This window comes from Anas platyrhynchos, chromosome 9 (assembly GCF_047663525.1).
Source record: "Anas platyrhynchos isolate ZD024472 breed Pekin duck chromosome 9, IASCAAS_PekinDuck_T2T, whole genome shotgun sequence".
NCBI classification, from domain to species: Eukaryota; Metazoa; Chordata; class Aves; order Anseriformes; family Anatidae; genus Anas; species Anas platyrhynchos.
This window is the reverse complement of record NC_092595.1, coordinates 13,459,882-13,483,315: the sequence shown is the minus strand read 5'-3', so window position 1 is coordinate 13,483,315 and position 23,434 is coordinate 13,459,882. Positions and strand designations below refer to the sequence as shown.

The 23,434-nt window shown below is 39.4% G+C and overlaps 1 protein-coding gene across 4 annotated transcripts in view; it reads right to left on the bottom strand.

Annotated features, from left to right (window-relative positions):
* Positions 1 to 23,434, bottom strand: part of LOC101803486 (glypican-5) — a 414,617-nt gene that overhangs the window by 82,142 nt on the left and 309,041 nt on the right. For all 4 annotated transcript variants that reach the window (XM_021268756.4, XM_038183389.2, XM_027464054.3 and 1 more), the window contains one exon: positions 15,543 to 15,693. In XM_021268756.4, coding sequence (XP_021124431.1) covers positions 15,543 to 15,693 — 151 coding nt within the window. The remainder of the gene's footprint in view (positions 1 to 15,542; positions 15,694 to 23,434) is intronic.

Sequence of the window (23,434 nt, the reverse complement as noted above, 5' to 3'; positions counted from 1 at the left end):
TCCACAGATGCACACACATCTGGTTCTGGCCATGAGAACAGATCATTTTCTCCCTCAAGAAACTGTCAAAACTGAAGCCCTCAAGAAACCCCTAACCACATGCATCTCCCCACTTCCTGGGATTTACTCCTAACATTATTTTACAAGCTATTAGATCAAACAGGAAACAAAGATGACTGCAGCCATGTAGCTATTTTACTGTGCACACAGCTGTTTTACCAGCTACACCATACTACAAGTATCTGATCGATTCTCATGTAGAGGCCTTGTAAATTTATATGCACAATTTGGATTTCTGGTAAACAGTTCCTATTGTCTATTGTGAAATGATACTTTTGTTCTGGTCAGTTGCAGTATTTGTGTCTCTAAATGTAACGTATACATTAACAATAAGTCAAATAAAATATCACCCCAGTGTAATTCTAATCTGTAATTATTTAATTCCATCACATTTTCATGTTTTTCATTAAAAGAGTATTCAAATATTGTATGACTTAATAATCAAATTAAAACTATCCATAACTTATGACAACTAGTTTTCCTTAACACTGAGTAACAAACCTGCATTACCTCAACCTAGGGAAGAATGTAAAGAGTATTAAAATGGTATCTCCAAGAAAAAGGTGTGCTGATTCATCAGCTATTACATTACCACATACCATCTGAGAGTTTAGCAGTCACGCATTTGATGATGGGCATTTTAAGGCATTAACACCGGGCACTTTTCTATAAATTCTTTTCAGGACAAATCTCCTTAAGCTCATAATATCTTAACACCTTCCAAGAACAAAAGCCTTACATTCTAAGACGGCAGCGCTCACGTGGTCTGTCTATAACACGGTTATGATAACCAAGAATTATACAAGACCCCAGGAGAAAACAGATTACACATCTGCTTATTTTGCAAACCGAAGGTATGGAGACATGCTGTTGCAGGCAGTTGTGAGCTTATCCTGCCGTGCTTCACACCAACTCATTACTGGGTTTAACACAGCTGTGACTGCATGCTATTAAGCCTTGCTGAGGGCTGTGATCACTAGATCAGGATCACTAATGCCACACTAGTGAGGCTATGTGGGAGCAGAGTACAGGGACACTGAGCTCGCATCTGCTTTCCAAGGGTGTGCTCGCTGACATGCCCTGGATCTCTGATTTGCAAACCATTCCTCACAGCACTTACCCTTTGCCCTTGCTATGCTGGCAGACCTGCCCAAGGAGCAGGCGTACATCCATGCTGAGATTTGCCTTGCAGCTCAGAGAAGGGCACAGATATGGCCTGCTCCTGCAAATGAAAGAGGCCACTCCCAAAGAAGAGATTAGCAGGGGAAAGCCTTTTGTCTCAGAAGTTAATTGATGACCACATCCCAAATCTCAGTAATCAATGAGATGTGTGATGCATGAATAAAATAAAAGCAGAGAACCTGAACACTTGCTAGGGAAGAAATTTTATTTTTTTACTATTTACCTTCTAAACTTGTTAGCATTTATCTAGTTTCAAACAGCTATGGCCAGTACGGAAAAGGGATCATTGCGAAGATTTAACGCTAAGGTTCTTCAAGGGAAACATATCAGAAGTAATCCCCACAAAAATCAATGCACATAACTGCAAAAAAGAAGGAAGAAGCCCTAAGCAAAGACATGCCTGTTCCAATGTTCAAGCCTTCTTTGTAGCATCAGTAAAATATAAACCAGGATTCTGTTTTTTAATAGTCTGCTGCTCTTTAAAAATTACAGTATTAAAGTAGTGTGTAGAATAGGTAAGTCTGCTTAAAAAGAATACATATAGAAGTAAGAGACTGATTACATAAAATAGAAGTAGTGATGGATTACATTGCCCTCATCAATATCAGCACAATGTAAAGGATTTGAAATCAATGGTTTGATTTTTAAAAAGATGCAGGGAGTTTGCACATGGCTAGTCACAAGTATTATACTTTACATAAATGCTTTACAAATGGTGACAGAGTAATTATAGTACTGGGAAATGGCTACTATCTCTCTGCTCTGCATTTTATAGACTAAATAGAAATTTCATGCATATTGGATACACTTGTGTTAGTTCAATTCATTTTTTCAATATCCTTTTATCAGGTGAGAATAATATAGATTCTAAATTACTATTCAAATGTTACCTCTATTTTATCATGAGTTACATTTTTAATAAAATGCAACTTTACTTGAAGCATACACAATGTTTGCATAACCTGTGGAAGAAAATTGTCCTCCAGGAATTTATAATTTTCTTATTTCTTACAAGACCTTCTTTTGGTATTTTGTGTAGATTGATGGTTTTTTAGTGCATTTATACAGATATAATAATATTTTCCACGGTTGCGTATTTGTTTCTTTAAAGAGCAGGCTTCTTCATAGTTTGCAATATATTTTCATACAGTTCGCAAAAACGTTTGTTATTTATATGCAGTTTAAAAATTTCATTTCAATTCTACTTTGATACAATACACTTCCAATTTTTGTTGTGACGCAGATTATGCAAATTTTCTTGACAAAGAGTACGCACACTGATTTTCAAGTAGGAAGTTCAGCTGACAGTACTTAGGCTTCTGCATTAAATCAAAAGAACTGTGATTTTTTACTCTCATGGCTGGACACTGATGTCTCGTTTTTTGGGGATTAATGGGGAGACTCCCACCGGGCATTCCCTGGCGATGCATTTGGGTATGATACCGAACCGCTGTTGTGTCCCCATTAGTGTCACGCACCTGTTTCATTTACTGACAAGCTGTCAAGATCTGTTGAGATGTCACAGGACCTTGGAATATGATTAAAGCGCTTTTTTTGATTAAGCTCTTTCCAGTTCACGATATCCATGCGGCGTTTACGTCAAGTGAGTCAAAGCGTTCTAACACTCTGGAGACAGCAGCTTCCTGCTCAGCCGGTTAGCACTGCACATCCAGCAGTCACTGGGGACAAGAGCTGCTCACCCTCAGTCCCTGCCTTCAGCGGGATCTGACATGCTGCTCACAAGTGCAGGAGCCCCCTCCAAGCACAAAAGAAGCCAGCAGGAAGCAGGCTTTTCCAGGAAACCTCCACATTCCCCATCTCACTGGAGCAGGAGGCCCCAGGGGACACCACACACCAGGGAGTGTTCCCAGGGGCACAAGTGTCTGCATGTTGGAGCAAGAGAAGGAAAGAGAGAGGTCCCCGAGGACACGTGGGTGCAGTGGCTGGCCTTGGACAGGTGGGATTTCAGCAAAACTGCTGCTTTCCTGACCAGGCAACACTGTGCACACCCAGCGCTGCCGGGAGTAATGTCATGCCTGTGGTGGTGCCCATCAGCGGAGCTGCTCTGCAGCTGCCTGGAGAGGCTTCCACATTCAAGCTGAAAGTGGTTCGAAGGCATTGCTACACCCACAAGCCCTTGTTGATGCCCAACAAAAACAGACTGTGGAAAAACAGACCCAGGCAGAGCCCAGCCCAATTTCATACCTCAGATAACACCCAGAGGGCCGTGGAGGCAGACCTGTGCTCACCACCACAAGGACAGTGGTGGCTCTGTCCTGGTGCCACTGGGGACAGCTGGGGTAGGCAGCAGCAGCCTTGCTTGCAGCCTGGACAAACGGACAGCCTTAGGAGAGCTGAACAGGAACACCGTGTGCCCCCGGCTGATGGGAGGAGGAGCGGAGCAAAAAACTGGCCCTCGGGGGCAAGCCAAGAGACTTACAGGACTGATTCCCCCACCTACGTGCACTGGAAGGAACACAAGTTCAGCAGCTACCTACCAGAGCACCGCATACAACCGACTACGTTCTGCACACCACAGGCTCAAAACAACACAGGCCCTAAGGTTTTACTGAAAAGAAAAAAAAAAAAAAAAAAAAGTCTATGAAAAGAAACAGAAAAAACTAACTTTCAGTGAACCTGAGCGGTTGGTCGCTTTCAAAAATAATCATTTTCAAAATGTGCGAATGTGATTTGAATATTTCAATTCCCAGGACTATTATGCAAAGCCTTTTTATGATGAGTGATAAAAATGTTCCAGCTTGGCTACAATTATACTGAACTGTTGTAAGGGGATTCTGTAGCTAAACTTGAAGTGGGACAGCATCCCAGTTTTGACAGTGGGCTTTAGTCGCAATAGCTGATTTTGAGATGCTGCCATGAGCTCTGTAAATTACATAAACCAGGATATGAGCAAAAGACAGTGTCACTTCACCCAAACTCTTTAACTCTGCCATTTGCTGTGTGTTGGCACAGGCCAGGCCTCACCGTTGCCCTTCATCCTGAGCAGGAATTTTCCAGGCAGCCTCTCAGGCACAAGCACTGCTGCTGGGGGACACTGATGCACAGCATGGCTGCGGCTGCAGGATGTGACCTTTCAGTCATTGCTCAAATTTTGATCTTTTAAGTCAAAGGCAACATTCCCAGTTTACTGTGTCATAATTAGAGCAAACTCCACATCTCGGTGTGATTTTATTATTATTTTTCCTTTATTCCTTCTTCTGATTTCTATAATATAATGCTATTAAATCAAGAAGATTTTTTCTGCCTAGAAATATCGAAATAGCAAGCTTATTACATGGCTTTAAAAACTCTGATTTTTTTTTTTTTGTAGGTAGCAAAATATTCCAGCTTGAATCTGTATTTTCTCTTTTGTATTTAAAAAACAAAACAAAACAAACAAACAACAAAAAAAAAAACAACTCAAATTAATGTTCTTCCATTTGTATATGTAACCAAATGTTTCTGTTTTGGAAAATGATACCTTTTCAATCTCTCTCTCTTTTTCTTTTTTTTTTAGGATGAAAACTGCATTTCCCCCATCAGCTCTAATGCTTCCATTGTGTAGGAGATTTATCCTGATAGAGTTTAGCCCTGGGCGCTGTGCCTCCCCTAGCACGTTCAGGTTACTGCAAATGTTCTTTGTGCTGGCTTTAGTCGTAACAGCGTACAGCATGTGCTGCAGCAGTATACATATTTAAACAGGCTGTTCCTTTACAAGCACATGTTCAAAAGATTTTATCTAATCAAATTTTAAATAGGAAATTACTTGTCTGACTTCACATCAGAAAGCTATTCCTTTCCCTACTGCTCGAGATTGGATTATTAGGACTTCACTACTAAACGGTCAGCGGTGTGTCTGAGTCACCAGTCTTAATTTTGGGCTATAAATATCAGATGATGATTTATTACTTGGCAGTTTCAATACTGCAATGGCAAACTCTCTTTAATCTCTTTAATTTGAGATGAATGGCAAACAGTTTTGAAAGCTGAGAATTTCTGAGGTTCTCTGTACAAATAATGGATAAGCCTTGGCTATACACAACGTGGAATCTCACCCTCTTAATCAATTTATTTCAATGTCCCTACTTTCGAGGGATACAAAGGATTATTCAATCCCCATACTGATATAATCTTGCCTATCTTTGAATTAACTGCTAACTGTAGGCAACAATTCAATGGTAAATGGGCTGTAACTGGGATTTTGAGAATGTTTAATGATTTTTGCAGCTAAATTGAATGACATTTGAAAGAATAGTTATTACCCTCATAAGCTGTCTGGAGCATCACTTTGACATGCATGCTTTGTCTAGACTCCAGGTAAGAATTTACAATCTGCACAGTGCCAGAAATAATACTATCTACTTGTTCAAAAGAAGGTATTTGCTCACTGGAACACACAGTTATTGCTTTCACCTTTTCCAAAATGCTAATTGTGCTTCTTCTAAACAGTACCAGACTTCTGAGTCTCATCCATGTCTGGGGAGTGCTGCTACCCTGGCAGCCAAGGTAGATAAACCATGTTTAGATCAAGAACACACATCCTCTCAGAATGCACTACAATAGGGAATGGACTTAAGTTTCACCAAAAAGAAGACTAATTTGCAGTAATTGACAGCAGTATTTATTTAGGAGGTAAACCTAATGAGTCAGAAGATACCTCAACAGGTAAAGAAAAAAATATCTGTTAATTTCAAAATATTATTTAATCGAATTTAAAGTTTGGTTGGTTCCTTATGGACATTTTATTTCAGAGGTATTTCAAAGCTGGCTTAACAAGCTATTAGACATTCAGAGAAGAACAAGCACAATAGGGGGGCTAAGAGACTGATTAAAGAAGGAAGGCTAAACAATGTTAGAAAAACTGCATAAATCCTCAAAGACAAGAAGAAAAGGAGAGAAACTTCTTTCTGATTGTGATATTCAGGAACCTGAACTAGAAATAGAAATGTTACTTGGGAAAACAAAACAAAACAAAACAAAACAAAACAAAAAAACACCCTTCTGACAGGAATATGCATAAGGGACAATTAATTCAATGAGGCAAATGGAGAAACTAGACCAAAACCAACATTATAAGAAGTGCTGTAGGATCATGTATCCAGCTGGCTTTCCATCACTGCCAGCTATGATGAAGATCCTCAGTAATCCAAAATGTAGAGACTTCGCCCTGTTTGCACAGGTTCACTTTCCCCACTCCAGGATGTTCTATAGAAACAATCAGGTTTCTAGCTTCATTGTTCTGCAGTTCCTGGGTTTGGGATTAGCAGACGGCATTATAGCCTCCTTGAATCTGCACGATATCTGAATATGCCTGTGAAAGGTGTCAGCTGCCCTGTCCATCCTGGGAAGTGTTAAATTTCAGGGAAATACTACCTGACTGCTATCAGGATAGATGGGCAGAAATAAATACTCTTAAATCCAGGAAACCAGAGACACTGGGGTAAATCAGATGCAAAATCACCTACTGAGGAACAATGTGTCTAATCTTTGAACTCTTTTCAAGGAAGGTATTTAACTGTGTGCAAGATCTTCAGCTGGTTTAAGTTATTATATGTACCTTGATCTCAAGTCAGCCAGAACTAGCCTCATAAATTCATGATCCTGTTCATACGTCACATACTTCAGCCTGAAGTTCTCTTTTCTTAGAGTAAAATGAATATAGCTCACAGTACATTTGTACTGTGCCCTCTGTTACTATGAAACTAAACTGTGCTTTCTTTCAGGGTATCGTTTTGATCCTATATTTCTCAGCTGGTACGTTCTGATGGCATATCTGTTGGCTTCAGGCACCGCAGCACTCTTTTAAGGAGTATTATTGTACCTTAAAATGGACAATCAAGGAATATAAAACCTCTAAATGTATACCTGATGTATTCTAGGCATTTTCTCCTTAAAAGAAAACACAAAACACCCCCAAGAAACATTGCTTTAAGAGAGGAAGGGAGAAAAAACAAAGCACAGCAATTCCTTTCCTCCTTTAAAAGAACAGCAACCTCTTAGGCTTTCCTCATGAATCATAAAATAAGGCAAGGTGGCAGCAGGGAGAAACAGAAACGATTTCATTCGTCAGTGACTTCAAGTTCTATTTCCACTGCCAAACAGCTGCGCTATCTGCCTTTCACTTGTACGCAATGAGAGATGACAGGCTTTTTCTTCAAGACTTTAAGGTTGTGGTAGTTCCTAACCTTACCTTAACTAACCTGGAATAATTTACCTTTGGAATAGACAAGATCCTAGCTTTGCTTTTTCTGTCTACCTTCCTTGAAGAGAAGTATTATTTTTCCTCCAGATATCCCCAGGTGGGAATATGGCTTCTTACAGCTACAGTTCTGGATATTACCAAAACCCTAAAACAAAATAGCATGACAAGTACCTCAAAAGAGGGAGTGAGGTTTAAGCGGTACAGCTGTTTCCTTTATTTAGTTCCTCATGCTCCTTCTCATTGGCATGCAAGGGCTGCAAGAGGAAGAAAGGCATGCCTGGCTGCAGCACGTGGGATGGCACTGACACTGCTGCCGCTGAGCTCTGATCAGTTAAGTGTTCCCCTGTGTGGGATGAAGGGATGAAGACTAATCTGCAGGTGAAGAACGTTTTCCTTAGGCTTGCAGGATTGTTTTTTTTTTTTTTTTAAACTTACAGCATAATGGCATTAGCATTTTAAACGGCACTTCCATTAAGTTATACGAGTTATCTATTTTGAAGTAATTTGAAGGACCTTTCATTGTTAACTCCTCTTAATTAATTTTGGCTTTATGGCGTTTGGGGGGCAAATTGCCTTAGCCTTCACATTTATCCCATCACCACTTGGCGTGACTGAGATATTACAGCTCTTAAGTGAATTTCTTGTCAGAAGGATCTAAATCACACAGCTCATGAGGCTCACCTGAGGAGGGTAGTTTTCATTCTCCATTTAGCTTGGCCTCTAAGCTCTGGGTGCCATTCTGGGGCTTGCAAATGACTGCTACAGAAACAGACACTACCAGCATGGGGTCAAAGTCTCTACCTGCAGACTGCTCTTGGCCTGCAGCAAGAAGTATGTTCTGCTCCATATGATTAGTAAGGCTATTTTTCTTGGAAGCCTGTCTTTCTTATACTTCTAGTCATCACATACTGAACTGCCTCTTTTCGTCCATGCTCTATGCAATCTGACTAGGCTGTTCCCATTGGTGATATTTTTGTTTTAAGAAGTTCATTTTATTAAAACATGTGAGTGGGAATTCAGAAGTAAATCAGATCAGTTAGTTTTCAATTCAGGGCTGTTTTCAAAACTCATCTCAGAAAAGTACGTATGCATAGACTTGCTACTGTGGAAAGTAACTAGATAAAATACTGCTGACAAGGTTAGCAAAAATGTGCTGTAATAAGTGCTTTCATCGGACACATATTACTGGTAATATTTTTAATGGAAAGTTAGTAAAAGCATGTTACCCTTCAGTGATCTACAATGCAATCTCTGATGACTGCTTACACATAACTACTGCGAACAAGTAAGCTCCACATGTCTTTATCTCGAGCTCTCCGATGTTTAATTTCCCCTCACAGAACAGCACACATTGGAAGGCTTTATGCCCTAAGTAACTAAAATGACTTTTAATAAAACCCTTTTAAGGTACTAAAGTGATCAAAAATGTGCTGTGACTTACATTTCACTAGTGAAATGGTAAAACTACATTTCCCAAATTACCTTTTTATCTCTTTGAAGGCAGCAAAGGTGGCACCAAAGTTTTCCTGGAGTCACAGAGCTGGCACTCAGTCTGTCACTCCTCTAGCTGGCATTCTGATTAGCAGTAGGAAAAATTCCTACAGGGGACATGGTTATCTGGTCATGCACAAGATCTATACACTCTGGCAAAAACTCCTGTCTTGCACGGATCTGAGCAGGCGAACCAGTGGCACTGGGGAGGTCTCTCACCCCAGTTCTAGGAGGAAAAACTTGAAAGAACCAAAATCCCTTTCATTTACACCTCAAACTGTCATGTAAATGTGAGGAAGGATTAAGAATGATTATACTTTTCTTCTCATATGCATTTCAGTTTAAATTATACTGTGTAATGAAGGAGACTAAAATGACACACAATACTTTATCTGAGTCAGTAGATTATAAAAGATTTAACAAAGATCTGGGACAGAGAAGTGGGAAAACCTTTTTTCTTTCTCCCCTCCAAATGCTCTCTCTTCCTATTCCCTTCTCAGGACCCCTCTCTGCTGCCTGCAGAGCCCATCTGCACAGGACGGAGCTGCCTGGGAAGTCACTGCCACCCAAAGCAATGCTTAGCAAAGTGTGCCCATGAGATAGTACTGCGATAGCACCACGTGTTCAAAGTGACTCGTCTCAATATCATATCCTATCCAGTTCACTCAGCATTAACCAAAATCTGTACTTCTCACCCTGACTATCCAGGTGTTTCTCTGTTTTTCTTTGTTTCCATGCCTCTTCCCAAACTCCATCTCTGCAACACACCTCAAAGTGGAAACTTTGCGGCTGTGGATCGATGCCCTGCTTCTCCCCACATGTGCCAAACACCCACTGACACGGCTCACGCTGCTGTAGGCAAAGGCCCATCTCTATCTACCATCTCTAATGACAAAAATACAGTACTGAAACTGCTGAGTTTTCTTAAAAATCCATCTTAAATGATAGCTTAAATTGTTATTATACTGTTTTGTGGATGGAATGAGGCATTTACGCTGAGAGCAATATATATAGGAATTTCTAGGATCTCTAAAAGCAAAGCTGGAGATAAAATGTCTCGCACAACAAAGGATGTAGAAAAACGGCCATGCAAGGCTGTGAGATGGGGATGAGGCACGACAGGAAGATTTCTCTAGGCAGGAGGATGGAAGACGCTGAAAATGCCATATTTCTGCAAGCTAGGATCGTCTGTGAAGGGAGTGAAGATGCATGGTGATGAGAACTTGATGAGCATGGCTGACTGCCAGCAGATATTATGATCTCAGAATATTGATGTTTTGTACTAATAATTACAAAATCAGCAGCTGTACAATTACATATTTGGATAAATACAAGTGTAAGTGCATCCTGTAACATGGTGAATGGAAATAATGCATGATTAAAATGACAGCTCATACAGTAATATTTATGCCCAGAAAAGACAAAGAAATAGGGATAACGAGAACGTAATAAAGGGTAAAATAATCTTGACAGTCAAAAAGAAAAAACAAACTCATAATGAACACATTCCTGAGCAAAGAGAAGAATACAGAGACTTTCCATAGCTGTTGAGAGCAGATACATATCAGACAGAAAACATCAAGAAAAAAGAAGTTTTGTCTACACTTAAAAAAGGACAAAAAACAACCCTACTCTTATGACCTGAAGAAAAGATCTACAATTAGGATAATCTCTTTTGGTACTCTACCTAGAGCAGTAAGATACACTAAAGCTATGAATTGTCTAAATAGCCACGAATAAAGCCAGGGGTTGGTACCACATAATCTAAATGTGCTAACAAAGTAAATTTGTTCTAGGATGCCACTTGAGCACTGAAATGGGAGAAGCAGCAGGATGTTCTACTGAGAGATGTTTAAAATTGGAGAATACTTACGAAAGGGAGGGACCTTCATGAAGGAATTAGAAACACAGAATAAAATTTTTATTGGGATTACATAAGCATTTGGCAAAAATTCTCAGTAATAAAGAGCATTTGACACATAGCCATTTTCAAAGTCTGCCTGGGGTGTCATACGATGTGTTTGCTTATTGCATGCCTGCACTGACAGATATGTTTTGAAAGGACTGTTGAAAATCTGCTGTGCCTAAGGGTCAGTGCTGGTCAGGCACTTCTTGTTATTTCCTGGAAGCTCATTGCTTTTAGGATGGGGACACACAAAAAGCTCATCTCTGTGTGGAGCACACAGCCAGCCAGGAGAAAGGTAAATCCCTGCCTCTGTTTCCCAAAGATCTGAAACTTCAAGGCATTTCACAAGGGGTGTATTTAACATATGCCTTTCTGAGAGCTGAGATTTTTTTTTCCCAGAGATAGATGATACCCATGGAGGAGCAAGGGTGAATTTGATGCTAAGACTGCAATTTGTGCATATCAGACTTCTGGCTTTTCTTATTCTGTTCAATGGAGAATGGACCCAAGGACAAACGAAAACAGATGTCCTCCTTAACCTGTGCTGTTTGTTTGCCTTGCCAGCATGTGGACAGCTGTAGTCCCACACTCGCTAAATCTCCTGTGACTTTTCACAACATTATTTCAGGCTTCTCTAGAACGAAGATTGGATTAATTTCTGTCTTACCAGATACGTGAAACAAACAGCATCATGTAAAGTACAAGCTAGCTGAGCAAGCCTCGTGATACCTGTGTCCTCCCTATCTGCAGACAGGTATGCATATACAGCCATGCCAAGAAGCAGTTTCAACACAAGCTTTCTTTGACATAACACTCTGCAACTTTCACAGGGCTCTTTTTAACAGAGCTCTATTAAGGTGACTTTGGGCTTGTGCTAAACCACATCCCTGCCTGTGGTCTAACCGTTTCTTCTAAACTTTGTTTCATGGAAAATCACCAGACAATTTCCTTGAACAGAGGTCTATTGTTGGTAGTCACTGCCTGGATCAGGTCTCAGGACAACGCACAGCTGTGCAGCACAGCTGGGAATGGGAAATCCCCTGCACTAGCTTCCTTCCCACTTTTCACTGAACAGACCAAAGCATTTCTTTTCCTTTCCTCTAAACAGAGGAGAGGCAGGATACAATGTGAATGTGTCTCTGTTCCACCTTTTCATAAACTGCAGGATGCTAATCCCTCTCCTAGTAAACACTTCAACGGCTTGCTCCTTCAGGGCGCTGAGCCATCCTTGCTCTTCACACCACCAAGCACCCGTCACAGTCCAGTAAGGATTTAAGAATAAGCCTTACATCATTCTGTGACTCCTTTTGTGATGAAGTTCACACAGGACTGCACTTACATGATCACACACTGCTAATTCAGACTGAGATACTGCTTTGCACTTCTGCCTAGAAACCTGCAGTACTGAAGCAGTCCAAATTGCAGAGCAACTTCCCCATCCGTGTTCGAGATTTCTATGGCTTGCTTTCCTCTTCTTAAGTCTCTCCTAGCAAAGCTTTGTTCAAAGATGATTAACAGATGTTGTCATTAAAAGGTTGGTACTTGCCAACAAAAACCACATGGATCTGCTTGAGAAACATTGCTGTTTCGACAGCTTTCCCCAAGAAGGGATAGTTGTGGTAATTGGTAAGGCCTGAAAGAATATGACATGCTAAAATACCTTCTACCATACAAACTGTCCCGAGACAGCTGGTTTATTGAGAATTTGTCTTTGTATAAGATCATTTGGATAAACACATGTGATACAGAATAGATAATTAAGCACATTAGTATTGCAAGAGTAAGTGGTGGTCCTTTTTTATAACAATGAATTTGTTTAGGAAAGACTTATTTGTAACAAAAGCAAACAAAAAGCAGGAAGTAATAGGTACATATCTGAACTGAAGACATAAAATGCAGACTGATACGCAGAAACAATTCTTGAAGGCTAGGTGATAAACCAAAAGGACAGGATTTTAATATCCATCGCAAGATGAGCTGAAATACAGAGACAGCAAACACCTCACCCCACCAAAAAGGAGGGGGGAGATACTTGCAAAGAGCCTGGCTGAAATGTACAAGCACAGAACCACTTCTCTCTTTAGCTACCTGCTAGACAGTGAAATATAAAGCCTACAAGGCAGACTCTCTATCAGCTATTTGGAAAAAAATAATTGGGGAGATGGAAATGTACCCTGTCCAGGGGGGTCTTTTAACAGTTCTGAACTAAAATGTTTTGCAGACGGCAGCCTGGATACTGGTAAAACTCCTAGCAAGTGTCAAAGAAAAGGTAAATTTTTTTTTTGGAAGGTGGAAAGGAGTAAGTGTTCAGTATGTTTTCAGAAAATATTTAAAACCATTCCAAATCATTTGAAATGCTCAAAGCAGGACGCTGAACACATAAACTGTAAATCTCATTTTCATATAGGTTTCAAATAAATGACAGAGGCAGTATGTTTTTACTAGATTCTAAATTAAGTATTTTAGAGGTTGATATTTAAATCATTTTCTCTCTTTTCTCTTTTCCATGAACATGTTGTTAAATACATGACTGCTCTGCCGAAAAGCCTATATTTTGAGAGGGTTTCTATTCCTTTCTTATTGCTTTTGTTCTACCATGTGACTGCAAGCTACAACATTCGCTGATGAGATTGGTAGCACTCTACAGCTACTATTTACGTCTCATCCAAACCTGCTGTAGCCAGTAAGAATATTCCCACTGATTTTATGTAGTTTCAAATCAGAGTTTTACTTCTGATTTAGCTTTAGCTTCAATTGATGTCTCTATTTACTGTGCACTTCAAGCGAGCAAGGAACAGTCCATGCTGTCATGTTCCACTTCCACAAAATAATGGTCAGATGTAATTGTCAGGTTTTAAGTTTAGGAAATACAACACATCCACAGGCTGTACAATTAGAAACACCATCTTACGGACATGCAGCAAGAGGAAATACAACTAATGAGATGTTTGTTTATTTCTTTAACATTCTATTAGAGCAAAGAATCTCTATAATGAGATTATTCCGTTTTATCTCTTAATTGTATCCAGATATGCCAAACATATTTACTGCTAGTGGCTTGTATGCAGTACAATATTTTAAAGCTAATTATGAAACAGCAGTACTATCGTCACATGATAAAATACTTATTTTTACTGTTATGAATCAATACAATTTTCTAAAATTAATTGTAATTACTTTTTAAATTGGAAATAAACCCTGCTAACTCTGAAACAGCTAGTCATATAATTCTTCTAAATCCAGGATGATATCAACATAGAATATTTTATTTAAATAGATTGAAAAAAAAAGGAAAAAAGACATTATGCAGTTCCTATATTTGCCATTACTAAAGCCAGCTGTAAGTCCAGTCTTGAAAGTTTTCAAGTTTTTATTTTTGAACATCTGAAATCTGCCATTGTGTGTGTAAACATGCATACACATCCTCCCAAAACACTGTATGAATAGTGTAATTGTTCACTGAAGAGTAGTTAGCACCTGGCTTTTGTTTGTATTATGCCATGTAGCGAGGGAAGCATATTACTTATAGTATTTACACTCACAAATCTCCAGGGCCCAAAAGATCTAGTGGTCTTTTAATCACTTACACATATTATATAACAAACAATGAAAAAATGCTAAGCAAATAATTATAAAATAACATTGTATCAAAGTTCTTCTGTTCAAAATCATGGGTGAGTAGATGGTGAAAATCTCAACTTTATCTGTTAGTCAAAATTACTTTTTTTTTTTTTTTTTTTTTAATACTGTCCCTATGTGGTAAGACATCATGAATCTTGATTATACAGCTCAACAACACAAATCACATTTCAGGTATTTGTAATCTGATAGCAAACTAAAATTAATGCCTTGCAGATATTTCAAACCACATGTTTAAGCTCAGTTTTCCTGAAGAAATATTCATAATACAAACAAAGTCCTGAAGTCCCTATCTGAATATGGGATACTTTTTATGACTCTCAATGTAGTGGTAAAGGACAAGAAAGAGGCACTTGGCCACCTCTACTGAATGCAGCAGCAGTTTAAAACTTAGCTGAGTTCCATCCCATCTTAATGTGCGCTAATGTGTTTTACTCTAGTAAGGACTTAACTACCTATTAAATTGCCAGTATTTTGGTGGAAGTTAAGTTAGATTCCACGCTTGGCGACATATCAGTCAAGTAATGAATAAACAACATGAATAAATACTGCAGAATGCATATCTGGGAATATCAATAAATGTTATATCAGGATTATCTTTATCCAGCAACCCACTTTTGCAAAAAACAATATGAGGCATTTTTTCAAGAATACGTACCTTCAGCAAAACTCTGAAGCATCCTTTAGTATCATTATGCAACCGATAAATATTTATGTTAACACTCAACACAGTCTATAAGGACATTAATTTTCTATTTATTTGAAGAGCCTGCATTATCTAGGAAAACTCTTCCAGTATTTCTGTGAGCTAGATTTTCTTGCAGATTATTATTCACTCTAAATTTAAGTCTTTTATCTGCAATGCCAAGTGTTAAATTACGTTGGGTTACTGTCTGGATCGTTCTATTTTAACTGCAGCTCTTCACAGATTAAGATTTGAATCCTTTGAATTCAGTAGGATTTTGACAGTAACTCAAGCAGCGCAAGTCTTAGCTCTGTCCACCTAATTGTGACATTCATGAATTTCTAAGCTCTGTATGTGTCTATAGAAAGAGTATTTACCTGCTGTGTGAATCCTGTCACCGGATCCTTGACAGCCATCCTCATCATCGCAGTCCCCACTTGCCTCCATTTCTTCACTTCTTCCACCCCCGCTGCCAGCATCCCGGGAAGCCCATCTTTCCAGTTTTAATTTTGCCTTCTCAGCATCCAGCTAAAAAGGAAAAAGCAGAAAACCAACAACGGTCAGAATATTTACACAGCTCCTATCTCTGTTGACCAAGCTGAGTTTATAAAGCAACAAGCACTTTCACATAGTCACCAGAACTGCTCCTCAGGTTGGAGATGATTCCTAGCAGTGACATCCTTGCATTCGGGAGCTGAACACCATATCATCAAAATTTCTCCACCAAAGATGATCAGTAACATCTAACATCAAACTCTTAATTGAAAACACCATATCATCCAGTATCATCACAGGGAGGGCTGGACCTGTAGGCCACAGTCTTGAGATCATTGTTTAATGGTGTTATCAGCTGCCACATCTGAGTACTTTTTTACAATTCAAGACCACAGTATAACCTGGCTACTGTATTTGCTACTTTTCATTATGGGTTTGGTCAGTTGGAAAACTTGGCCTTTGAATACGATTTTTAAGATGCTCTCATTTAAGATGCCTGTATGAACTGTTAAGTTGTTCATTAAATTTCACTTGAAATCTATGTTTTGAACAGACTACAGAATAAGAAAGCTATAAATCTGAACGTAAATCTGGGTCACACTTACTACAACAATGTATTTACTTCCCACACTCGTCTTTTTGATCTTTGGATATTTTCTCTCCCTCGGTCACTACAAACAGTTGCCTATTATTAGTGCTGTGGGAACAAAAGGATTTTTCATTTCATTGGTAGTTCTGAAACATGAAAAATACTATTCCATTTACAGTCAGTCTACATCCAACCTACCCAAGAAACAGCAACACCAACACTACTTGGGAAGAAATGAATTGACTGGCTTAGTCTAATAAATTCTATTACATGGTGTTAGTCAAGGAAGGATGATTCAGAGGATGCCTTGAACCTGTCCCCCACACCTGAGAAGAGCACCTGTTTGCTGAGCTATGTGGGACCTCTCCTGCTTGCACTGTGCCCTTTTTGTACCACATTTCAGCATTTGCTGATGAAAAAGCCAGAACCAAGGTGCTTCACATTCCTTGGTGGAAAGCAGCCTGTGCCCGTGGCAGTTCCATCAGAAGATGGAACAGCTTCTGCAGAGGACAACCTCAAGAGCTAGGCTTTCCCTACAGCTCAGCGACAAGGGAATGCCCTAATTTGGACTGTTTTTTTTTCACAACCTGGCTAAGCCACCACCACTACTATTAAGTTTCCATTCCCCATGCGTCCTTCTCTCATTTTGTGAGCAATTACCAATTCCTTTTCTCCATCTTGCTGAGATTTACACTGGGGACATTGGCTTTGATTTCAAGTGACTAAAACATCCATTCCAGTATTTTGGATCACTCCCTTCACTTAGCTGAAACTCAAACTCCAAAGTATATGAACATTGTTTTAAACAGCAGCAGCTTGTTTGTCTCCTTCTCAGAGTTACAAAAACCTTGTTTGCATTAGCTCTGCCCATACAGTATGATGAGGTATGATTAAAACCTCTCATTCAGTTACATGAAAATATTTTACCAAATGGAAAGACTTTGTAACGCTTCTCAAAGTTGGTCACATTCTGGAGCCATCCAATAGCCTCCACCACACGTATCTTCCCCCCAAAGTATCGCAGATTCATTTCAGGCTTTGTGATCTGCTTTAGCCTAGAGGACTGTGATTATCCTTGGTGCTGAGTGAAATGTATTTTCAAACGTAGCTTTGAAGATTCAAGCAGTTTTCACACTAAAAAGGAGGTGAGCTGGGAGCTGGGGGAGGAACTGGAGCACAGGGCTAATACCGCTGTGTTAACTGGGTTGAACGGATGACAACAAATGCAGCAATTCCTCCGCAGTGGGAGGCTTTTTGTGGTAGCCTCCTTCTTCTTCTGACGCTGCGAGCTGCCATCCTCCTCACTGGGGCTGACGAAGGCTTGGATCAGCGCAGCAGAGACCCTGTCCTGTGGAGCAGCAGACGCCAACTCCTATATGGCAGAACTCCGGGATTTTTCCACCTTTTCACTGCAGGGTCTGTTTGCTCATTCTGAAAACACAAATGACTTCACACTGCAGTGGCAAGATCTGTAAGTGGGAGGAGAGGGTATGGACTCTAGTGGGGAAGAGCATCAAACACTGTCTAATTGTTACCGCCTGGCTCTTTGTTAAAAACAAGCTGCCTAATGTTGAGCCTCGGTATTCTAAGGCATAAAGGCTGATGTCATGGCAATACAAAACAACATTTTGTTAAACAATTGGAAAAATTTGCCTATGAGGGAGAAAGATAACTCCGTTCTTTCATAGATTTATTGTGTCCTGACCATATTAGAGAAGACTCATTCATTCTTAGTTATAATGCCTCAGAATGAAAAGAAATGGCTAAGTGGTGAACAGAACGGATGCAAAATTTAATAAAGGCTTTTAATGATTGTTTGCCAGTCAAAGCAGAAATGTTTATTGCCTGTTAAGGCAATCATTCTTTTCGAAAATTTGATTTCATTCAGTGTTCATGGCTCAATCCTGACCCCTGCTCAAAACAAGTAAATAGTCAAATCAAGTGTGCACCACTCTTGGAAAAAGACCAAGAAACCAGTTAGCTTTGCAACATGGTGCACTGCAAAGTTTTACTGGCTTCTGGGTTCTTCAGGCTTTCATGACAATAAGATTAAACATAGCCCAGATCTGCATCTCCTGGTCATATTACTCAAACTTTACCCTGCTCTTTCTAGGCTGGCCAGCACAGAGGCGCTGTTACACAGAACCCTTACAGGGAAGCTCAACATTACAACTTAGTTCAAGCTCAGGTGCAACCTACATACCTTTTTCCCCTTGTATTTCTCAACTTTTGACCTGTGGCTACCATTCACCAAGAGCAATGAACCAGAGCCCAACTCTGTGCACACATACTGGCTTATCTGTAATTAAACTCATTCCAGGAGATGAAGTAGTGTCACTGCATTAGTTAGGAATGCTCATCCCTCGGACACTGCCACATGACTTCAGTGAGAGCTGTTTTAGTGCAATATCAAAGCGCATGCTAGTATTTCTCCTTCATCTTTTCCAAGAATCACAGACACCTTTCTCAAAGGCCTGAGACTGCACTGAAATAGCACACTGCATCAGGATGGTACAGGGTGCTGGAGCTTTAGAAGTGTCACAACAGAAAAACAACTTCCTTAATATTTCTAAAGCTCTGGTAAGTCCAGAAGGTGGGTGTAGGCAGGGCATATCCCTAATTTTTTGCAGCACCATTCGAGGCCTCTTCAGAGACAGCCATGACCTGCCCAAACGTCCCAACAATGCTCCTGGCTGCAGGCACCAACCCCAGAACTCCCGGATTCTGCCCAGAGTGCTGGAGAGCAAACAAGTCCTTTCCCCATGCAGAAAGGCAGAGCTCAGAGACTGGAGTCTGTAATGGCATTTATATTATTAAAAACTACTCTTAAACAAGCCTAATTTTGCCAGCTTGTACTCCGCCTGCTGATGCATGATGCACTCCAGCCATACGTGGCGGCTCTGCACAGCAGGTCCAGCCTGGGATTGCACTGTCCTGATGCTGAGAATTGGCACATAGCTTAAAGAATTGCAGTGGATTTCAAGTCAGGCATTGGTGTTTGTGTCTTTACCTTCAAAAAGCAGAAGGTATTTGCTGCTTGTGATTTCAGAAGATACTGGAATCTTAACAGCTTAAAAATTAAGTCATCAAGTTTTTGCCTCATCTAAAAGACGATACTTTTTACTCATGAAAAGCTTATGTAAATAGCTCAAAAACTGAAAAATGACTCAGATCAGGAATCTTCCCAGCTGCAGCAGGCTTTGGATCAGCTTCATAACCCTCTAAAGGGTTTATGAGAAACTCTACAGTCTTTCTGTGGAAAGGCTTTAGTATCTGTTTTTGATTCAGCTGAAGGGTAAAAATCCCATATTACTGTTCTGCTCTGAGTCAGACACAGATGACTGTGCTGATGCATTTTACTGATTCCAGCAAAGGTTCCAACCTTAAATTATGTTAAAAAACACCAACATTCTGCTGACATCAGTTTTATGGAGAAGAAAGAAATGATATAAGCATGGCTGCTGTCTTCCTCCCCTGTTAGTCCTTGATGAAGTAGCACACAAAGTCCTTCAGACTTCATCAAAGATTACATGACATGCAACCCCTGAGCTTCCTAATATGAGCCTAATCCTAATTCTCATTCTGGATCTTTGAGCACAGATGTGTTAGAAAATAAATTTGTGGTCATGCTTTTTCCTGAAGGTATGTTCCAGATGAATACTTCCACACATTAATTAAATAATAGCTCTTTAGCTCTGTGAGGGCTATTTGATAAAACTGTCAATTTTAATCAATTTCATTGATGAGTCTATTTTCTGAGAGATCATATCTGCACATGTATCTGAAGGGACTGCTCTAAGCTGTAGGATAATACCAATTTCAGCAGAAAATAGATTTTGAAATTACATTTTGCACCATAGTTTTAAGCTTTTCAGGTCAGCAAACACAGCAATGAAAATGTAAGAGAAAGCATTTTTTGAATGAAGCCACTTAAAAGTTGTGTGCTTGGAATATTCAGAAACAAATCCCATATAACAACTGCTTCCTGAGGAATTTGTTAATTAATTTCCTGTATGACAGATTTCGGTTTGGATGCTTTTCCTCTCTGAAAAGTCATTTTTGAGGTGAAATCTAACTTCTGTTCACTTCTCATGTGAGCACACGTATCTGGACTTGCTGTTGTTCCCAGAGATCAAAAAATGACTTACTATATAATGAGTTTAGAAATTGTAAGATAAGCTTGATCTTTTTCAAGATAGTTGCAAGTAGCTGTCTTCTAAAAAATATTTTAGTGACATAAAAACGATTTGCAGAGACAAAGCATTTTGCCATCTTCTGCCCAAATAATGCACAAAGCCTAATCTTGAAGAGTAATAAATAAATGACTCAATCCTTCCATTCATTTTTTTCTTCAAAAATAAAACTAAAAATCCTTTCTAAACCATTATTAGGTCAGAAATGACTACAACTGAAAAAGACAATGCTCCTTTGTTTTTCATCCATTATATATATTTTTTGTTAGGGACTGACATATTGCTTTAGGCATAAAGCTGCATTTTACTGGTGTCTTGTGACTGAGCAGATGTTCTGTCATTTCACAAAACAATAGCAACATAACAAATTTTAGACATAAATGCCATATCGCTTATTCCAAGAGGGTCCTCTCCTTTGAGATAACATTTATGGTTAATTTTCCTCCACATATGCTCTTAGATCCTTTTAAAAGCATTTGGCGGTTGTTTTTGCTTCATCTTTTCACATTTATCTAGCTCATATATTACAGCATAAATGAACTTATTTGTCTTCAATCTTGTCAGACATTGTGTTTTTTCTTCCCTTGTCTGCATTTCAGAGAAATCCGAAAGGCCCAGTGCATTACCCCTTCTAGCTTCTTCTGAGAGCGGTACAGTTCAGTGAGGTAGCACCATTCAACTCTTGAATCCCTTTTTTTAGCTGACGAAGACAGACAGCTAACCTTCTGGAGCAACTGACATCACCAAAGGTTTCCTTCTGCTGGATTTATTCAGATCCTTAGAATAACCTTTGCATCATACATCTTGCTTTACAAGTTACCTGTACAGTATTAGAACAATTTAATTCAACAGCTATGCATAATTTATGCAACATGGTTAAGAACTTATAATGGTTTTTGAATTGTATTCACGTCTCTCCTGACCAGACCTTTTCCAGCTTGGGAATTGGACCAGTACTGGTAGATTCCTTTGTTTTATGTTTTTCCCTTTCCTCTAAGGAGTTTGCATTTATTTACACTAGATTTCTATCTCTTGTCTCTGTCAATGCTCCTGGTATACGTATAAACCGACAGGGAAGGCTCTGTTGAAGCACACGGAAACATGCAAAGTGCAAGTCTCAAACTAGGCATGCCCATAAAATGGGGACCAACAGCACCTTTACCTCCTCTGCCCCACAGTACCTCTGCTCTACCTATACATAGCATTCTCCAAGTCCTTTGTTTCCTTTCTTTTTTTTTTTTTTTTGGTTGTTTTTTTTTGTTTGTTTGTTTGTTTGTTTGTTTGTTTTTTTTTACCCTTCTTTTGGTTTGTTCAGCTATCAAACTTCTCATGTCATCTGGAAGTGCTTTCACACATTAAATAGCCCTTGTGTAGAATAAACACACCAGGTCTGTCACTAAGCCACAGACCTCTCCTCTATATTCAGAATCATAGAATCATTAAGGTTGGAAAAGACCTTCAAGATTGTCTGGTCCAACCATCCCCCTACTACCCATGTCACCCATCAAACCATGTCCGTAAACACCAGGTCCAACCTTTCTTTGAACACCTTTGTTTCTTACGTTGCAGCTCCCCAGGAAGCCAGCTTTATGATAAATTTGACAAGTTTCTGGTTTCTGCCTCATTCTAGAATTCTTTCCTACAAAATATTTTAATTATTTCACCAGCTTTCCTACTGTGTTTCTAAGTACCTTCAGAACTAGTTGTCCATCTTTTGGGAAGGTCAGAACTTGCTTTTTGTCTTAAACCACCTTTTTCAAGCCAAGTAACTTATGCAGTTGATGCTTTTATTTGCTTTACCCCCTCCCCCCCCCCCCCTCTTTTCTGAAAGAGCACCTATAACCCAACAATCCTACAATGCATATACCTTCCTATCATTTCTGAGGAAGCCTATTGCAACCATTCCTCTTTATTTTCACATGCAACATTTTCTAACATTTTTTACATACATGACTTCTCTACATACTCTTTCCAGTCCTGTGTCCTTGAGGCTCTATATTTGCATAAGTCTTTCTTTACTTGTGATTACCTTTTGTTCTCCTGGTTTATGCAGATTGACTCCTTACCCTCTTCCTCATATTTTTATTGCCAGGTAACACATTAGACACTTTAAGACACTTTAGAATCCGTGCTTTCATTTATCTTTGAATACTTTTCATTCCCCATCTGTGTCCTTCCTCTTATCCAGCTTCTTCTCACTGACTTCCCGTATAGAAGAAGATTGCAGATTCACACTCCACAACAGAGAAGCTAAAAGCAGTTATTTCTCTTTCAGTTGATTACAAATGTAATAGAAGTATTTCATCAGAAATGGAAGATAGCTTTTACAGATTCACCTTCTTATACTGCAGTGTTAGTGCTTCTATTCTAGATATTTATGGGTTTTGTCTTCTAGCTGTTTCCTAGAGGTGAGTGTACTTCTGCAGAGTGCTAGCACCATGATCAGTTCAGTATTCACTGAACAGAAGTATGCAAGCTATGTACGTCCTTATATTTACTGATTACTAAGTGAAGAAGCAACAAGAATGTGCACCCATAGAATCTTAAAGTTTTTAACAAAAGCTTTATAATACCAGTTTGGGTAAATTATTACCCAAAAGGTATTAAATGTGAATTAAATAAATTGAGTGGAAATAAAATAAGACTTATTCTAGTTAATGTTTTCACCAAGCACAACAGCTGTTTAAAGAGAATTAATACAATTTGATTTGAATTTACTAAGACAGATGGGTCGAGGAAGTAAGCAGACATCCCTTCCTGATGTTTAATCTTAGTGTTGGGCTGTAACTTCTTGTTATTATGCGACGTGACAAAGAAGATCCTGCTCACCTGATGCCTAGTGTGACTGATGCAAATACCTTGGGTTATTCCCTGCCATGGGCATGCATTTCAACTTTCGACAGTTAGTCTAGTCTTTTCCAAAAATAAAATTTGCTTTTAAATTGCGGTATGTGTAGTCTGAAAATAGAGCATATGGCTAAAAACCTGTTGT